Source organism: Papio anubis, chromosome 8 (assembly GCF_008728515.1).
Source record: "Papio anubis isolate 15944 chromosome 8, Panubis1.0, whole genome shotgun sequence".
NCBI classification, from domain to species: domain Eukaryota; kingdom Metazoa; phylum Chordata; class Mammalia; order Primates; family Cercopithecidae; genus Papio; species Papio anubis.
In genome coordinates this window covers 61,829,890-61,846,193 of record NC_044983.1, presented here as the reverse complement: position 1 = coordinate 61,846,193, position 16,304 = coordinate 61,829,890, and the positions used below count along the sequence as shown (strand labels likewise).

At 37.0% G+C, this 16,304-nt stretch overlaps 1 protein-coding gene across 2 annotated transcripts in view; it reads right to left on the bottom strand.

The window, feature by feature from the left end:
- Positions 1 to 1,047: 1,047 nt before the first annotated feature.
- The window catches only part of DNAJC5B (DnaJ heat shock protein family (Hsp40) member C5 beta), an 80,983-nt gene continuing 65,726 nt past the window's right edge, over positions 1,048 to 16,304 (bottom strand). Inside the window, exon 6 of one of the 2 annotated variants that reach the window (XM_009213116.2) lies at positions 1,048 to 1,375. In XM_009213116.2, coding sequence (XP_009211380.1) covers positions 1,281 to 1,375 — 95 coding nt within the window. In that variant the 3' untranslated portion in view covers positions 1,048 to 1,280. Of the gene's footprint in view, positions 1,376 to 14,417; positions 14,632 to 16,304 lie in introns of those variants that run through there. The other variant, XM_009213117.3, reaches the window with a different exon arrangement.

Genomic DNA, 16,304 nt, shown 5'->3' with positions numbered 1-16,304 from the left:
AAAATTCAGTAACTAAAGAGTTAGAGCAGAATTTTAATGATGTCAGAACTGTCAGAGCTATAACACTAATTCTCACTTACAATATATATTTAGCAGCAATTGACTATAATTTTGTGGGGAGGGGGATAAGAAACAAGAAAAAAGATGAAGGCATTTTATACAATGTTATATAAAAACATAACAAGATCTTGAAAATGCAATATTATGTAAAGAAGTAAGAAAGACCTAGAAAAACAAACACTTTTTCTGCCGTAGTATTTTAGAAATAGCACATGGTTTCTACCACATAATAAATGTAAGAATCAAACAAGCAGATGCAGAGATGACCTCTGGGCTTAAATTGTGTAACATGTACAGAGCCGAGCAATTTCTGTCAAGGCAAATAATTTTAACAAAAATGAGGTGATATGCGTTTTGGTGTAAATTTAGGCTCTAGAGTTTAGAGTTCTATCCCTTCATGTGTTTTTTGTTTGTTTGTTTGTTTTGTTTTGTTTTGTTTTGTTTTTCCTTAGTTTGGCTAATCTGAGCCAGTTATACAAAAATTATTTTACTAGAAAATGATCAACATGCTGATGGGGCTGGTTCAGTCTCAGAATGATTTTCTGGTTCACTTACAACATATAACCAGGTTGAAGTTTTGTTTTGTTTTGTTTTTAAGCCGATCTAAAAGTACACACAAAACCTGTTTCTTCCTGGTTTTACTTGCCAGTTTTCAGTAAATGCCAATTTTTAATGTTCCAAAAATATACCTTAAAAATGTGATTTTTAAGAAATCTAATCATCCTTTTCTGGCTCTTGAAACATTTCTATAACTTTATTGAATATTGACATGGAAGAGGCTCCACACCCCAAAACTCTTTATAGGTTCTCATATATTTTGATGATGATGTTTGTGGTAGATATGAAAATTGTGCTACATGGAAGAAAAGTGGCTTCTGTTCTGGAATATTACTTTGGTCAGTTAGGAATCAGATCTGCCTCACATAAAGGGCAGGTTCATAAAGGCTGTACAATTCCACTGTCCTACATCAGGCAAGGAGCATAAAATAACTCTTCAGGCCTTTATTCACCCAAATTGAATGTGTTTCATAAGAAATTCTACTCAGAGAGAAAGTCTGCAAACTGAGAAAATTATATAGCAATTATGTTTTCCTAACCCAAAAATAAAATACCAAGATGGAAAAGTTCACAGCACTTTATGCCCCACACGCTCCCCTACGACCATCTGGAAACAAGACTGAACTGAGAGGAGGGACTGTGGACTCTCAGAGGGCTCAATATCAAGAGTCTGTGCAATAACTTCGAGATCCTTCTTTGATTAGCTGTGTTTTCTCATTTGCATTTGTAGGCTGGAGAAAAACTGGAAAGTCCACATCTAAAAATAAACAAAGCAAAGCAATAAACACTTTCATCATGTTACAGTTCTTTTAATGAAGCAAGTGATAGGTATTTTTGTTGAAATCATGACTGGCAAATCAACTCAATTCATAACATATCAATATAGCTACCATTTTAAGGACTTCAAAAAGGAGGAGGCACTGTCTTTACTCTTTATTCAAGTTTTGTCAGTTATGGAATTATAAAACCAAAGCACCAAACCCAGCTGTCACTTGCTGAACCTGGTGAACTTGAACTTTAGTTTTCACCATCTTGTGGGGATACAGATAGAACCATCACATATAGTGGTGAAGATTGGAAACTGAACATTATCAAAGGGCACCTTTCGTATAGACTACAATGTATATCTACAGGGAAGGTATAGTTTATATGAAAGATGCAGCCTGGCATTAAGTAGTGTACAATTGGATGACTGGCCCTTCTTGGGACAGCAGTCAAAACTGGGAGTTTGCTTAGAGGGAGAGTCTAATAGAAATCTCCTCAGATAAAGCTAGTGCTCAAAATGGTTATGCTGTCTCTAAAATCACTAAATCTACTCCTAAATCTACAGAGAGATTTGTTAGCCTTTAATTTGGGTGCTAAGTTGAGAGAGCTGCCCTAAAAATGTTTAATGGCAAGCCAATGAATACACAAGTTGGCCGACCAAGTTTTCAAAACCTCTGTGTTCTAAGAAACCTCAAGATGATAATTTAGTTTAAAGAGGTCCAGTGCAAGATGTGCTCTCAGGCACTTAGCAAAAGTGAATGACCTCACCTCCAACCTAGGCCTCAAAATATCATCAGAAAATTGCAAGAAACATGAGCTCATAGTAAAAACAATTAGAGGTAGAGATATAGATGTGTGCGTTTGTGAGACAAAGAGGGAGAGAGAGAATGAGAGAGGGAGAGACAGAGAGAGAGAGACAGAGAGAGAGACAGAGAGAGAGTGATTACATATAGAAACAATGCATACTAAGATCCAGTATAAACAGCAGAAGGCCAAATCAGACCCAGAAAGACTTCAAGAACTGCATTTATCAGATACAGAATACAAAATAATTACATTTTAAAAGTAATAAAATAAAATAAAATAATAGATCTTAACATTTAAAAGAGAATTTCTGGAGATTAAAACATGGAAGAAACCTTCATGAATTGGCTTAACAGCTAAAGAAAGAATTAGTGAAGTAGAAAACAGATTGGAAGAGATTATCTAAAATTTAACAGAGACAAAGAGAAAATATAAAAGAGGTTAAAGGACATGATGGAAAGAATTGTAAGGTCTAACATATCTAACATAACTTTCAGAAAGAAATAAAAAAAAAGGAGACACAATATTTGAAGATTTGATGGCTGAGACTATTCTAGAATTGATGAAATACACCAATCCATAGAACCAGCCAGGATAAATTAAAGAGCACAGTGGTTCACTGTTGTAATCCCAGCACTTTTGGAGGCTGAAGCAGTCAGATCATGAGGTCAGGAGATGACCTTCCTGGCTAACATGGTGAAACTCCGTCTGTACTAAAAATCCAAAAATTAGCTGGGTGTGGTGGCGCACACCTGTAGTCCCAGCTACTCAGGAGGCTGAGGCAAGGAGAATCACTTGAACTTGGGAGGCAGAGGTTTCAGTGAGCTGAGATTGTGCCGCTGCACTCCAGCCTGGTGACAGAGTGATACTCTGTCTAAAAAAAAAAAAGAGAGAGAGAGAAACCCATCTTCAAAACATCTTAGTCACATTGAAGAACAAAAGACAAGGATTTTGGGCCGGGTGCGGTGCCTCACGCCTGCATTCCCAGCACTTGGGGAGGCCAACGCAGGCAGGTTACCTAAGGTCAGGACTTTGAAACCAGCCTGGCTAATGTAGTGAAACCCTATCTCTACAAAAAATACAAAAAAAAAAAAAAAATTAGCCAGGCATGACAGCAGGCGCCTGTAATCCCAGCTACTCGGGAGGCTGATGCAGGAGAATCACTTGAACCTGGGAGGCAGTGGTTGCAGTGAGTCAAGATTGTGCCACTGCACTCTAGCCTGGGCAACAAGAGCGAAACTCCGTCTGAAAAAAAAAAGACAAGGATTTTAAAAGCAATCTTACTTGTCAATAGCAAATATGCAAGATAAAACTGTGGAGCTAAAAAAACTATGAAACTCTGTCTCCAATATACTGAAAGAAGACAACAATCTATATTTATTGACAAACTCTCTTAATAAGTTACATTTCTTTTTTGAAAGAGTATGATAAAGATATTTTCAGACAGTAAAAAACAAATTTTTCTAACTGCAGACTCAATTTAAAAGATATAATTCAGGCAGAAACAGTTATCAGATGAAATAATTGAGGTGTAAAAAAAATTTTTAAAAACAGTAAATATGTCAGTAAAACCAAATAATTATTGAATATAAAACAGTAATAAAAATGTATGAGGCTTAAAATTGAGAAAAATCTAAAATATGAAAGTAATGTATAAGTCAGAAAGAGGTTGATCAGGGTTAAAGTGTTACAAAATTCTCGTATTGTTCAAGAGGAGGGTAAAGATAAGAATTGGCTTTAAATTTTGACAAATTAAGTATGTTTGATAAATTTTCAGGGTAATTCCAAAAGAACAGAAAAGAGAATATAATTTCCAAATCAGAGGACAGAAGGAAATTAAATAAGAAAAGACACTCTGACAATTTAAAAGAAAAAAAAAAAGAAATAGAAAAACATGTCAACTTAAAGTGATAAATAAAATGATAAAAAATTACCAAAAATTAGGTATATGTATATATCTTATTTTGTATCCAGCAGTGTTCTTAGCACTTTATGTATATTAACTTACTCAAAGTTATAATGATGCTATGAGGTAGGGTTGTTATTATAACCATTTTACAAATGAGAAAACGGGGGCACAGACTGTGTAACTAGGCCAACTTTACATGGGTAGGAAGTAATAGAGCTGATATTCAAATCAAGGCAGTGTTTCTCAGAGGTCTGTTCCCTTCAAGACTATTTCTATATTGTCTCTCACAAAAAGTAGGGTAATAGAAAAAGATCAAAGTACATTATATTGATGGTAATAAACACCAATGGATATAATACTCTATTTAAAAGAAAAATAGTGTCAGACCGAATTTTAAAAACCCAAGCTGCATTAAAAAATAAGGATAAAAGTAGAGAGTAAAATGATGAAAGCATATTTACCACACAAACACTGATGGGAAGAAAGCTAATGTAAGTATATTTTAACAGACAAAATAAAATATAAGGCAAAAGCATTTCTGGAGCTAGAAGTAACTCCATAATAATAAAATGTTTAGTTCACCAAGTAGCTGTAAATATTCTAAACTTATATACACTAATAACATAACCTCAAAATCAAAATCATAAATCAAAAATCAAGAGAACTTTATAGAGGAACAGAAGACTTCATCATCACAGTGGAAAATTTGACTGCTTTCAGCACCTAACTCATGAAATCAAGGAAGGAAATCTTACATAGAATTTGAAAAGGACTATGTCGTGGACTGAATTGTGTCTCCCCCAAAATTCGTATGTTGAAGTCCTAATTCCTAGTACCTTACAATGTGATCATATTTGGAGATAGGGTCTTTAAAGAGGTAATTAAATTAGAAGGAGGTCACTAGAGTGGGCCCTAATCCAATAGGACTGGTGTCCTTATAAGAAGAGATTTGGACACCGAGGAAACACCATGTGAAATCACAGGGAGATGAACAGCTACCAAACAAGAAGAGGGGTCTCAGAAGAAACCAACCCTGCTACCTTGATCTCTGACTTCTGACCTCCAGAACTTTGAGAGAATAAATTTCTGTTGTTTAAAGCCCCAGTCTGTAGTAGTTTGTTATGGCTGCCTTAGCAAACTAATATATACAATAAATTAGCTTTATGCAATAGACATATATGGAACAATGAACCTAACAAATGCAGAATGTGTTGTTTTGAAGCAATGTGGAACATTTATAAAAATTGGCTAAGTTCCAGGCTGTACAGCAAATCCTAAGACATTTCAAAGCACTGGTATCATAGTGTTGACATTTTCTGATCACAGAGCAGTCAAGTTAGATACAAACAACAAGTAACCTCGAAATCCCAAGATTGAAAATTAAGATATACATAGGCCTAGCTTACAGATTAAAGAAAAAAAATCATAATAGAAATCAGAAAATATTTAGAACTCAGATGATGAGAACAATATAAGAACGTCTGTGTGTGTGTGTGTATGTGTGTGTGAGTGTGTGTGTGTGTGTGTGTGAAACTGAAGTATAACTCATAGGAAAATTTAAAATTTATAGTCTTAAATTTTTAATGTAAGAACAGAGGAAGGGCCGAAAATTAAGAAGCATAAAAGGAAGTTAGAAAATGAACAAAATAAACTGAGAAATAAGGAAGAAAGAAATTAAGTAGAACCAATCAACAAAACCAAAAGTTGTTTATTTGAGAAGACTGATAAGATTGTAAGACATCTGGTGAGAATGGTTAAAAAAAAAAACAGAGAGAAAGCAGAAATGACCAATGTAAAGAATAAAAAATAGAATAATCATGCAGATACTATAGATGTGTAAAGGATAAGAGGAAATCTTGAAGAAACCATTTTTTCTTTTTGTAAATAAAAAAGAAGGGAAATCTAACTGGTCTATAAACATTAAATAAATTAAAGCAATAGTTTAAAATTTGCACAGTTACACGCTAGCCCAGAAAGGTCTTCAAAATCCTGTAGAAAGAATCCTAGTATTACACAAACTCTACAAGAGAAGTAAAAAACAAAGGAATACTTTGCAATTTATTTCATGAGGCATAATCTCGATGCAAAATACAGTAGGGAAAGTTTGAGGAAGGGAAATTATAGACCACTCTCACTCATTAACATTGTCACAAACATCTCAAACAAAATATTGACAGCTCATTTCACCAAATAATAAAATAGTTAATACATGAAGACTACACTGAGTTTAATTATATAAGGAGTAGAAGGTTGCTTTAATATTGGAAAACCAATTCATATAATTCATCACATTAACAGATCAAAGGAGAAAAATCAGGACCATCTCAATTGATGAAGAAAAAATATTTGACAAAATTTTAATCCACAATCAAATATGAAGTTCTAACAAAATATGAATAGAAGACAATTCTCTTAACCCGATCAAAAACCTATAGCAAACTTACTAATTATGATGCAACCCTGAAAGTACCTTCTCTTCAACATTTTACTAGTAGTCTTGGCAAACACAGAAAGGCAAGAGAAAAAACTGGGTTCACATACTTGGTATGGTTTAAAAAATAAAGAAAAAATGATAAGAGATGGAAAGGAAGAATCAAAACTGTCAGTACTCACAGATGAGACAAACAGTTATGTAGAAAGCCTAAAGAATCTACAGGTAAATAATTAAAATTAGCAAGAGAGTTTAGCTAGTTTCTTGGATTCAAAAATCAATGTTTTTAAAAGTACATTTCTATATGCCAAAAAGCAAGTAGAAAAATACATATATAATTGATTGATAGTAAGAAAAATGGTATTCAAGAATAAATATAACTAAAGATATAGAAAATACATCCTTAGTGAAAGCCAATAAATGGTGAAATATACCATGTCACATATTAAAAGACTCAAATTCTTAAAGGTGTCAATTGTACCTGTGGATCTGTAGATTCACTGTAATTCTAACCAAGATCCTAAAAAGTTTTGCTTAGGGAATTCTTGTTAAAGAACTTGACAAAAACCTGATTTTGAGATTTATATAAGAAAGCAAATTACTAAGGATATGTGACTCTCTTGAAGTACAAGGGAGGAGGACTTGCTTAAACAGATATTAGGGATTATTGTAAGTGAGCTTGGTATTGCATAAAATAAACAAAATCACCAATGGACTAGAACAGAAAGCCCAGAAACTGCTCCATATATCTATTGAAACTTAATGTTTATTAAAACCAAAATTAGAAATCAGTGTGCTGAAACAATTTGTTTTCTATCTGGAAAAAAAATGAAATTGGAGTCCCACATGATACCACATGTAAAAAATCAATTCCAGGTGATTAAACTCGTATATGTGAAAAGGCAAAACTATAAAACTTTGAAAATCTATATCAGAGAATATCTTTATATGTTTGAGTTAGTACAGGAATTCTTAATCAAAACACAAAAATCACTAAACATAAAGGCAAAGACTTTTCACTTTTCAACATTAAAATCAAGAACTTTGATTCATCAAAAGATGCCATAAAGAGTAAAACACCAAGTCACAAACTGGGAGAATATGTTCTAAATAAACATAATCAATGAAGAATCAATATCCAGAATATTTTAAAAATCAGTAAGGAAAAGGCAGATGATACAATCTTAAAACCTGCAAAAGATCTGAATGGGCATTTCATAGAAGGGGAAACCCCAATGAACAATGAACATATGAAAAGATGTCAACTTTAATCAAGGAGATAAAAACTAGAACCACAATGGCACACCGTTTCCCACCTATAAGATTGTCACACATTTACCATCTGGGGATGTCAAATGTAGGCAAGGGTGTAGGGCAACAGGAACTCTCGTTAACTGTTAGTGGGAATGTAAATTAGTGCAATGATTTTGCAGAACTGCTCAGTGTTACCTAATGAGTTATATAAGTGTGTATGCTTTGACTAAAAAATTACATCCTCTGTATACATATACCGAGAAAAACTCTAGCATTCATGCACCAGAAAATACATGCAAGAACATTCATAACAGCACCGTTTGTAATGTCAAAAAGTGGACGGTACTCAAATGTCCATTAGCAGTAGAATGGATAAGTGAATTATGGGATGGCCACCCAAAATATTATACAACAGTGAAAATACATGAATGACAGCCATCATGTGAATGAATCTCAGAAGGACAACGCTGAATGGAGCATTCATAGACATAAAATGGGAATAACAGACACTGTGGGCTGCTAGAGTGGGGAGGGGAGAAGGGGGCATGGGTTAAAAAAGTAACTATTGGGTACTATGCTCACTACCTGGGTGATGGGATCTGTACCCCACACTTCAGCGTCACACAATATACCATGTAACAACCCTGCACATGTACCCCCGAATCTAAAATAAAAGTTGAAACTACTTTTTTTAAAAAAGAAATATTACACAGTAAAAATAAAGAAAGTTGAAGAAAGATAATTATTGCATGTAAATCTATTCACTTGAAGTTCAAAAATAGGGAAAACCAAGCAGTATGCCATTAGGATTATAAATAAAGTTGTAATACTAAAAAGAATAGTAAGAACTGGTCACACATGATTTAAGATCATTACGTCTGAAGAGCAAACAAGGAGCTCTAAAGGTGATGGTAACATTCTTTTTCTGAGGTAGAAACCCAGGTCATATTTATTTGTATCTATTTAATATTTGAGAAAAACAATAACAGATAAAGGAGTTAGGTAAATTATCCCCAGAACCTCAACCAGTAATTAGGGAGCTGAGGCCTGAGCCAGGATTGTCTGACTCCACAGCCCTCTGTCTTAGTCCCTGGGGTGGACTGCCCTCAAGTTAGCTGGCGTAAAAGGTTAGCTGGCATAAAAGGCTGAGTCACCTTTTTGCTGTCCCTTTTCGGGAATTTTAATGCCTTCCTTAGGCCTGTGATATCCTCCACTCGCTGTGCTGCATGAATTTGCAGAGAACAAAGGATTCTCCTTTTCTGAAGGAAGGGTGTTCAGTTTCTTTCTCTAGTCAAATCTTGGTCTACCCTCTCCCCTACTATATATTTTTAAGATTGAAATGAGATTCACATAACTTAAAACCAACCACTTTAAAATGAACACTTCAGTGGCATTGAGTACAAATACAGCTAATGTATGACTCACACTTTGTCTAATTGCAAAACATTTTTATCTCCCCAAAAGGAAACCCAGTCCCCATTAAACAGTTGCTCCCTATTTGTCCCGCGCCACAGGCCCTGGCAACCACCAATCTACTTTCTGCCTCTTTGGATTTACCTATTCTGAATATTTAATATAAATTGAATCGTACAATGTTTGTCCTTTTGTGTTTGACTTCTTCCGTCTAGCATGATCTTCCCAGGTTCATCCACATTGTAGCATCCACATGTATCACTACCTCATTGCTTTTTATGGCAGAATAATATTTTACCTCCCCTCTATATTTTTGCATTTTTCTCCATGGAGTCTCTCAAGTCCTTTTCCCCCTTCCCTAGGTAATCCTACCACTCTTGCACTTCTCTAGCAAACTGTTGGGGATTCCAGCTACTTCCACTTATCACGTTTCATTTTGATGGTTTGAACCTTTGTGTAAGCATATCTCAGTTTGGGTTTCTTTGCAAAAATAGTCATTGCACAACTTCTGCTTCATTCGATTACCTGATAAAACTATTCAATAGAACAGCCCAATATGACTCTACCTGCCTTGCCTGGCATGCAAAGCACCATTCACCATCTTATCCATAAGAATATGGGGAGAGGCTGTGATAGTTCTTTGCTTGTACTAAGATTGGTCCCTTCTACAGTGCACCATCCCCAGAGTCCCCTACCCCTCAACTCCTCCTCCTTCTTAAAGTCTTCTGCTTTAAATGTCACTTCCTGGGAAAGTGTCCTCAACCTGTATGCAGGTGAGGCCCCAAGTGCTCACTTTCACAGCCCCTGTACTTCTTCTTTGGCAGGCTTATGTACCTGTAAATTAACTAGTTCTTTGTGTGATTATTTATTTAATATTTGTCTCCCCATCTCCCTTGCTAGTTTGTAAGGTCCAAAGTACCAGGAACTATGTCTTTACTTTCTCTAGCCCCTGGTATAGCATCAGGCAAATACTAAGTGATCAGTAAATGTTTGCTGTCTGAAGACTATCTCAATAAACCTGACCAGTAAGTTTGCTCACTGAACCTTAATGGCCAAAAATCAAAGAAATCTTGGGTTCACTTTGAGCTGCTTTTTGGGGGAGTATTCAGAGCTGACAAACCTGTCCTACTGCTCTGGCCTAAGACCTTGATGGTACTTTCTTGCTGTTTCCATATAAAGAAGAAGCACAGCACTCTTGACTTGCAAGCATTGTTTTCCATGCATTATTTCTAGAAATTGATTCCTTTTGATTGAGGGAAAGGGGTAGGAGGAAGCATGATATGTGGGGAGTGGCAAAAAGGGGAAGGATGAATTTAATCTCTTCCTTGGTGCCTTTTCCCTGGGCAGTAAGATGTGATGAATACTAAATAGCAAATGTAATAAATGTCTCAATATCTTGGCCAAGAGTGAGAGTCTAATTACAAGCCATATGGCCTCTTCATCTCAGTGGTTTTGTGGTTGTGAATGTATTTGGGTTTTATCCAGGTGAGTGGCAAGAACAGTTAAGCAGTCAACAGATTTTTCTATGAACTGAATCTCACATTTTTAGATACAAGGTCAATAGTATAAAACTCTTTTTCTTTTATTCTCCCTCCTTTAAAAAAAATTGGGGCAATCATGACTCCACAGTTTTTTGTTTTGTTTTGTTTTGTTTAGGGTTTTGGTTTTGTTTTGTTTTGTTTTTTTAGGGTTTAGCTGGAAATTTTGGTTGGAGGTCATTCCACTGCCTTCAGCTTGGAAAAATCAAACTGAATTTAGCTCTTATATTGTGGGTTTGCTTTGTCAGGGTGTTCAGAGGTAACTGGTTCCAATTTGGGCTCTTGCTCCATACCTTCTCTCTCTCTCTCTCTCTCTCTCTCTGTCACACACACACATACACATACACACACGCATGCAAGCACATATACTACATACAGATACATTGTCCCACGAAATAAGGCTCTCTCTCAAGATGGTCTGTAAGGCCCTCATAGTGGAATTCTATTTCATTGTGGCTTTCAGCTGCTAGAGGAGTATAGGGTCTAAGTGAGCTTTTTTTAAACATACCACCCAAAATTTCACAAAGTAGAACTCCTAATTTGTGAGCATATGAAAGTAAGGGAAATAAGTTGGTACCTATTACCTTTTACCTTTAAGGTTTCAAATTTTCAAAGACAACAATACTGGGGAAGGGTTCCCCCAAGACACTATCTATCTTCCATTTGATCTTGATTGATTCATAAGAACAACAGAATGCCTCTGTGTTCCTGGGGTCCCATTTTGGGAGTATATTGGGAGTATATTTCTATTTTAAGAAAGACATAGGAATCCACTTATAAGTTCTGTAGTTGCCAGTGAATACTGAAGATGCCACTGTTTGAACTTTCCCCCATTTATTTCTTAAAGGTAGAAGCTGGATTATACTTTCTGATATAGTTTAAAGGGACATAAAAACCCAAACAAATCTATCCCCTTTGCTACCAAATCCCACATTGTAACACCACTATTGAACAGAGTTTGGTACAATTTTATATCATCAAAAGGTATCTTAGACTTCAGCTAGAGTCAAGGAGTAGGCATGTTTGAATATGCATACAATAACAAATACACAAGACAAAGTCTTAGATACATAATTAGAATTGTTAAAACTCTCTTAAGGCAGGTGAGAAATATTTCTAATAGTTTTTATAAGTCAACAATTAAGAAAGATTTGATATTTCAAATTTGGATTTTCATAAATTAAGAAATAGTTATAATGTCCTATAACATGTACTTAAAAGTGAAATTTGTGGTGTTTGGTCACTGATATGGTTTGGCTCTGTGTTACCACACAAATCTCATTTTGAGTAGGAATCCTTATGTGTCGAGGGAGGTGACTGGATCATGGAGACGGTTTCCCCCAAGCTGTTCTCATGACAGTGAGTTATCACAAGATCTGATTGGGTTAAAAGTGTGACACTTCCCTTTCACTCACTCCTCTCTCTCCTGTCACCTTGTGAAGAAGGTGTTTGCTTCTCCTTCACCTTCCTCCATGATTGTAAATTTCCTGAGGCCTCCCCAGCCATGCAGAACTGCGAGGTCCATTAAACCTCTTTTGTTTATAAATTACCCAGTCTCAGGTGGTATTTTTATAGCAGAGTGGTATTTTTATAACAGACTAATACAGAAAATTGGTACAGGCAGAGTGGGGTACTGCTATACAGACAACCTGAAAATATGGAAATGACTTTGGGATTGGGTAACAGGCAGAGGTTGGAACAGTTTGGAGGGCTCAGAAGAAGACAGGAAGATGTGGGAAAGTTTGGAACTTTCTAGATACTTGTTGAATGGTTTTGACCAAAATGCTGATAGTGATATGGACAATGAAGTCCAGGCTGAGGTCATCTCCGACAGAGATGAGGAACTTGTTGGGAACTGAAGCAAAGGTCACTCATGCTATGCTTTAGCAAAGAGACCGACAGCATTTTGCCCCTGTCCTAGAGATCTGTGGAACTTTGAACTTGAGAGAGATGATTTAGGGTATCTGGTGGAAGAAATGTCTAAGCAGCAAAGCATTCAAGAGGTGATCTGGCTGATTCTGAAAGCCAGTTATACGTGTTCACAAAGAGATGGTTTGAAATTGGAATTTATGTTTAAAAGGCAAGCAGAGCATAAGGTTTGGAAAATTTGCAGCCTGACTATATGATAGAAAAGAAAAATCCATTTTCTGGGGAGGAATTCAAGCCTGCTGCAGAAATTTACGTAAGTAACGAGAAACTGAATGTTAATAGCCAAGATCATGGGGAAACTGTCTCCAGGGCATGTACAGACCTTCACAGAAGGCCCTCCAATCACAAGCCTGGAGGCCTAGGAGAAAAAAAAATGGCTCCTTGGGCCAGGTCTAGGGCCCCACTGCTCTGTGCAGCTTCAAGACTTGATGCCCTGCATCCCAGCCACTCCAGCTCCAGATGAGGCTGAAAGGGGCCAAGGTACTCTTCAGAGGGTGCCTCAAACCTTGGTGGCTTCTACGTGGTATTGGGCCTGCTGGTGTGCAGAACACAAGAGTTGAACTTTGAGATCCTCTGCCTAGATTTCAGAGGATGTATGGAAATGCCTGGATGTCAAGGCAGAAGTCTGCTGCAGGGGTAAAGCCCTCATGGAGAGCCTCTGCTAGGGCAATGCAGAAGGGAAATATGGGTTTGGAGCCCCCACACACAGTCCCCACTGGGGCACTGCCTAGTGGAGCTGTGAGAAGAAGGCCACCATCCTCCAGACCCCAGAAAGGTAGATCCATCAATAGCTTGCACCAAGAGCCTGGAAAAGCCACAGGTACTCAATGCCAGCTAGGAAAAGTAGCTGCAAGGGCTGTACCCTGCAGAGCCCTGCAAAGCCACAGGGACAGAGCTGCCCAAGGCTGTGGGAGCCCACCTCTTGCATCACCATGCCCTGGATATGAGACATAAAATCAAAGGAGATTTTGGAGCTTTAAGATTTAACGACTGCCCAGCCAGGTTTCAGACTTGTCTAGGGTCTGTGGTCCCTTTGTTTTGACCAGTTTCTCCCATTTGGATTGGGAACATTTACCCAATGCCTGTACCTCCATTGTATCTTGGAAGTAACTAACTTGCTTTTGCTTTTACAGGCTCATAGGTAGAAGGGACTTGCCTTGTCTCAGATGAGACTTTGGACTTGGACTTTTGAGTTAATGCTAGAATGAGTTAAGACTTTGGGGGACTGTTGGGAAGGCATGATTTGTTTTGAAATGTGAAAAGGACTTGAGATTTTGGAGGGGGCAGGGGCAGAATGATATGGTTTGGCTCTGTGTCCCTATCAAATTTTATCTCAAATTTTAACTTTCATGTGTCAAGGGAGGGACCTGGTGGGAGGTGACTGGATTATGGGGCTGGTGTCCCTCATCCTGTTCTCACGATAGTGAGTGAGTTCTCATGAGATCTGAAGGTTTAAAAGTGTGGCACTTCCCCTTTGCTCACTCTCTCTCACCTGCTGCCTTGTGAAGAAGGTGCTTGCTTCTCCTTCACTTTCTGCCATGATTGTAAGTTTCCTGAGGCCTCCTCAGCCATGTAGAACTGTGAGTCAATTAAACCTCTTTTGCTTATAAATTACCCATTCTCTGCTTGTATCTTTATAATAGTGTGAAAACAGACTGCTACAGTAACTGAATTCAAATCATAAATGTATTTCCCTAGTTAACCCCTGTTCCTTTCTCTTATTTGTTCATACAGTAAGATAGAAGAAGACAAAGTGTTAAGTAGCTATTACTTTTATTCTGGAGTAAAGATTGCCCCATAGTAGTTTTACGATACTTTGCATCTTGACATTTCTGGATAAAAGATGGGGAGAATAATAGAAGAAAGAACTGCTAACCATATTTCCTTAAAATCAGTGCTCATGTATGAAAAATTAATTTCCTGTGGTAATCTTCATATGCTGGTCAAATCTCCAAGTACAGTATAATAATCTGTAACATAGCATTTAGATGGGTAATTAATATAAAGCCCTGGCTCCACTTAGTCTTCCCCATCCCACCTTGTCTCATCTTAATTTGTTTTCTCCTTCCCTAAAACCAGAGTATTATGCTCTGGAGGCATTTTGTCTTTTTCCTTGCCAGTGAGGATTGGCTCCTCTGTTCTTTTAAACATCCTTATATAATGTAGATTTTAAAATGTAAATGTAAAGTTAGCTAATAGTGCCTTCGAAGAAAAATTCTGTTGGCAAAAGTCATCAAACTTGAAATCTCGATTTATAGTCCACACGAGGAAATATCCTCAGTAGTGGCTATATAACTTGCCAAACCCAGTTCAAAATGAAAATGTGAGGTACCTTATTCAAAAATTAATAATTTTGAGACAATAACAGCACAGCAGCAAACTAAGTGGTAGAAATCTTAGTGCAACAAGGCAAGGAAAAGAAACAAATGGAATAAGGATGCGAATGGAAGAAATAAAACTGTTTCTATTTGTAGATGATATAATTGTCTGCGTAGAAAATCCCAAGGAATTTACACACTCACAAAAATCCAAACTGTTAAATGAGTTTAGCAAAGACATGGGATACAAAGGCAACACAGAACAACTGCAAACAAAATTAAAACCAACGCCACTTACAATAACTCTCTCCAAAATGAAATACTTAGGTACTCATTTAACAAGACATACTAGCTTTGTATGCTGAAAGCTACAAAATGTTCATGAAAGAAATCAAATGAGACCTGGGTAAGTAGAGATACATACTGTGTGATAGATATTCAACATAGTAAAGATGTCAATTCTTTCCAAGCTGATCTACAAATTTAATGCAATTTCAATAAAAATCCCAGCAGGATTTTTCTGTAGATACAGACAACTTGATTCTAAAATTTATATGCAAAGCAAAGATACTAGAAGAGCCAAAACAATTTTGAAAAAAAAAATAAAGTTGGAAAAATCACACTACCTGATTTTAAGGCTTACTTTAAAGCTGCAAGATAGCAAGACAGTGTGGAATTGATGAGGTCACATTTCTCTGTCTGATGAGTGGCAACAGAAGAACTGTAGACATTTTGGGGATTTGATTAAGGGGATAAAGAGTTAGGGATAGGTTTCAGTTGAATTTAGTGGGATATGTTTTTGTGGTTTGCAGCAACTCTGTGTGTAGTTAATTATTGTTAGCCCTACGAGTGTAGAAATGACTTTAGGTAGATTCCTACACATAGATCAATGGGATGGACTAGAGAATACAGGAATAGGTCCATAGAAATATGACTTTTTTTTTTTTTTTGAGACACAGTCTTGCTCTGTCGCCCAGGCTGGAGTGCAGTGGCTCAACCTCTGCTCACTGCAACCTCTGCCTCCCAGATTCAAGCAATTCTTGTGCCTCAGCCTCCTGATTAGCTGGGATTACAGGCACCTGCCACCATGCTCGGCTAATCATTGTATTTTTAGTAGAGACAGGGTTTCACTGTGTTGGCCAGACTGGTCTTGAACTCCTGGCCTCAAGCGATCTGCCAGCTTCAGCCTCCCAAAGTGCTGGAATTACAGATGTGAGCCACCCTGCCCGACCCTGGCCAACTGATTTTTGGCAAAGAGGGAAAGACAATTCAATGAACAAAGGATACACAGTAGAAGCCATGTAGAGGATACATAGACCATTTTC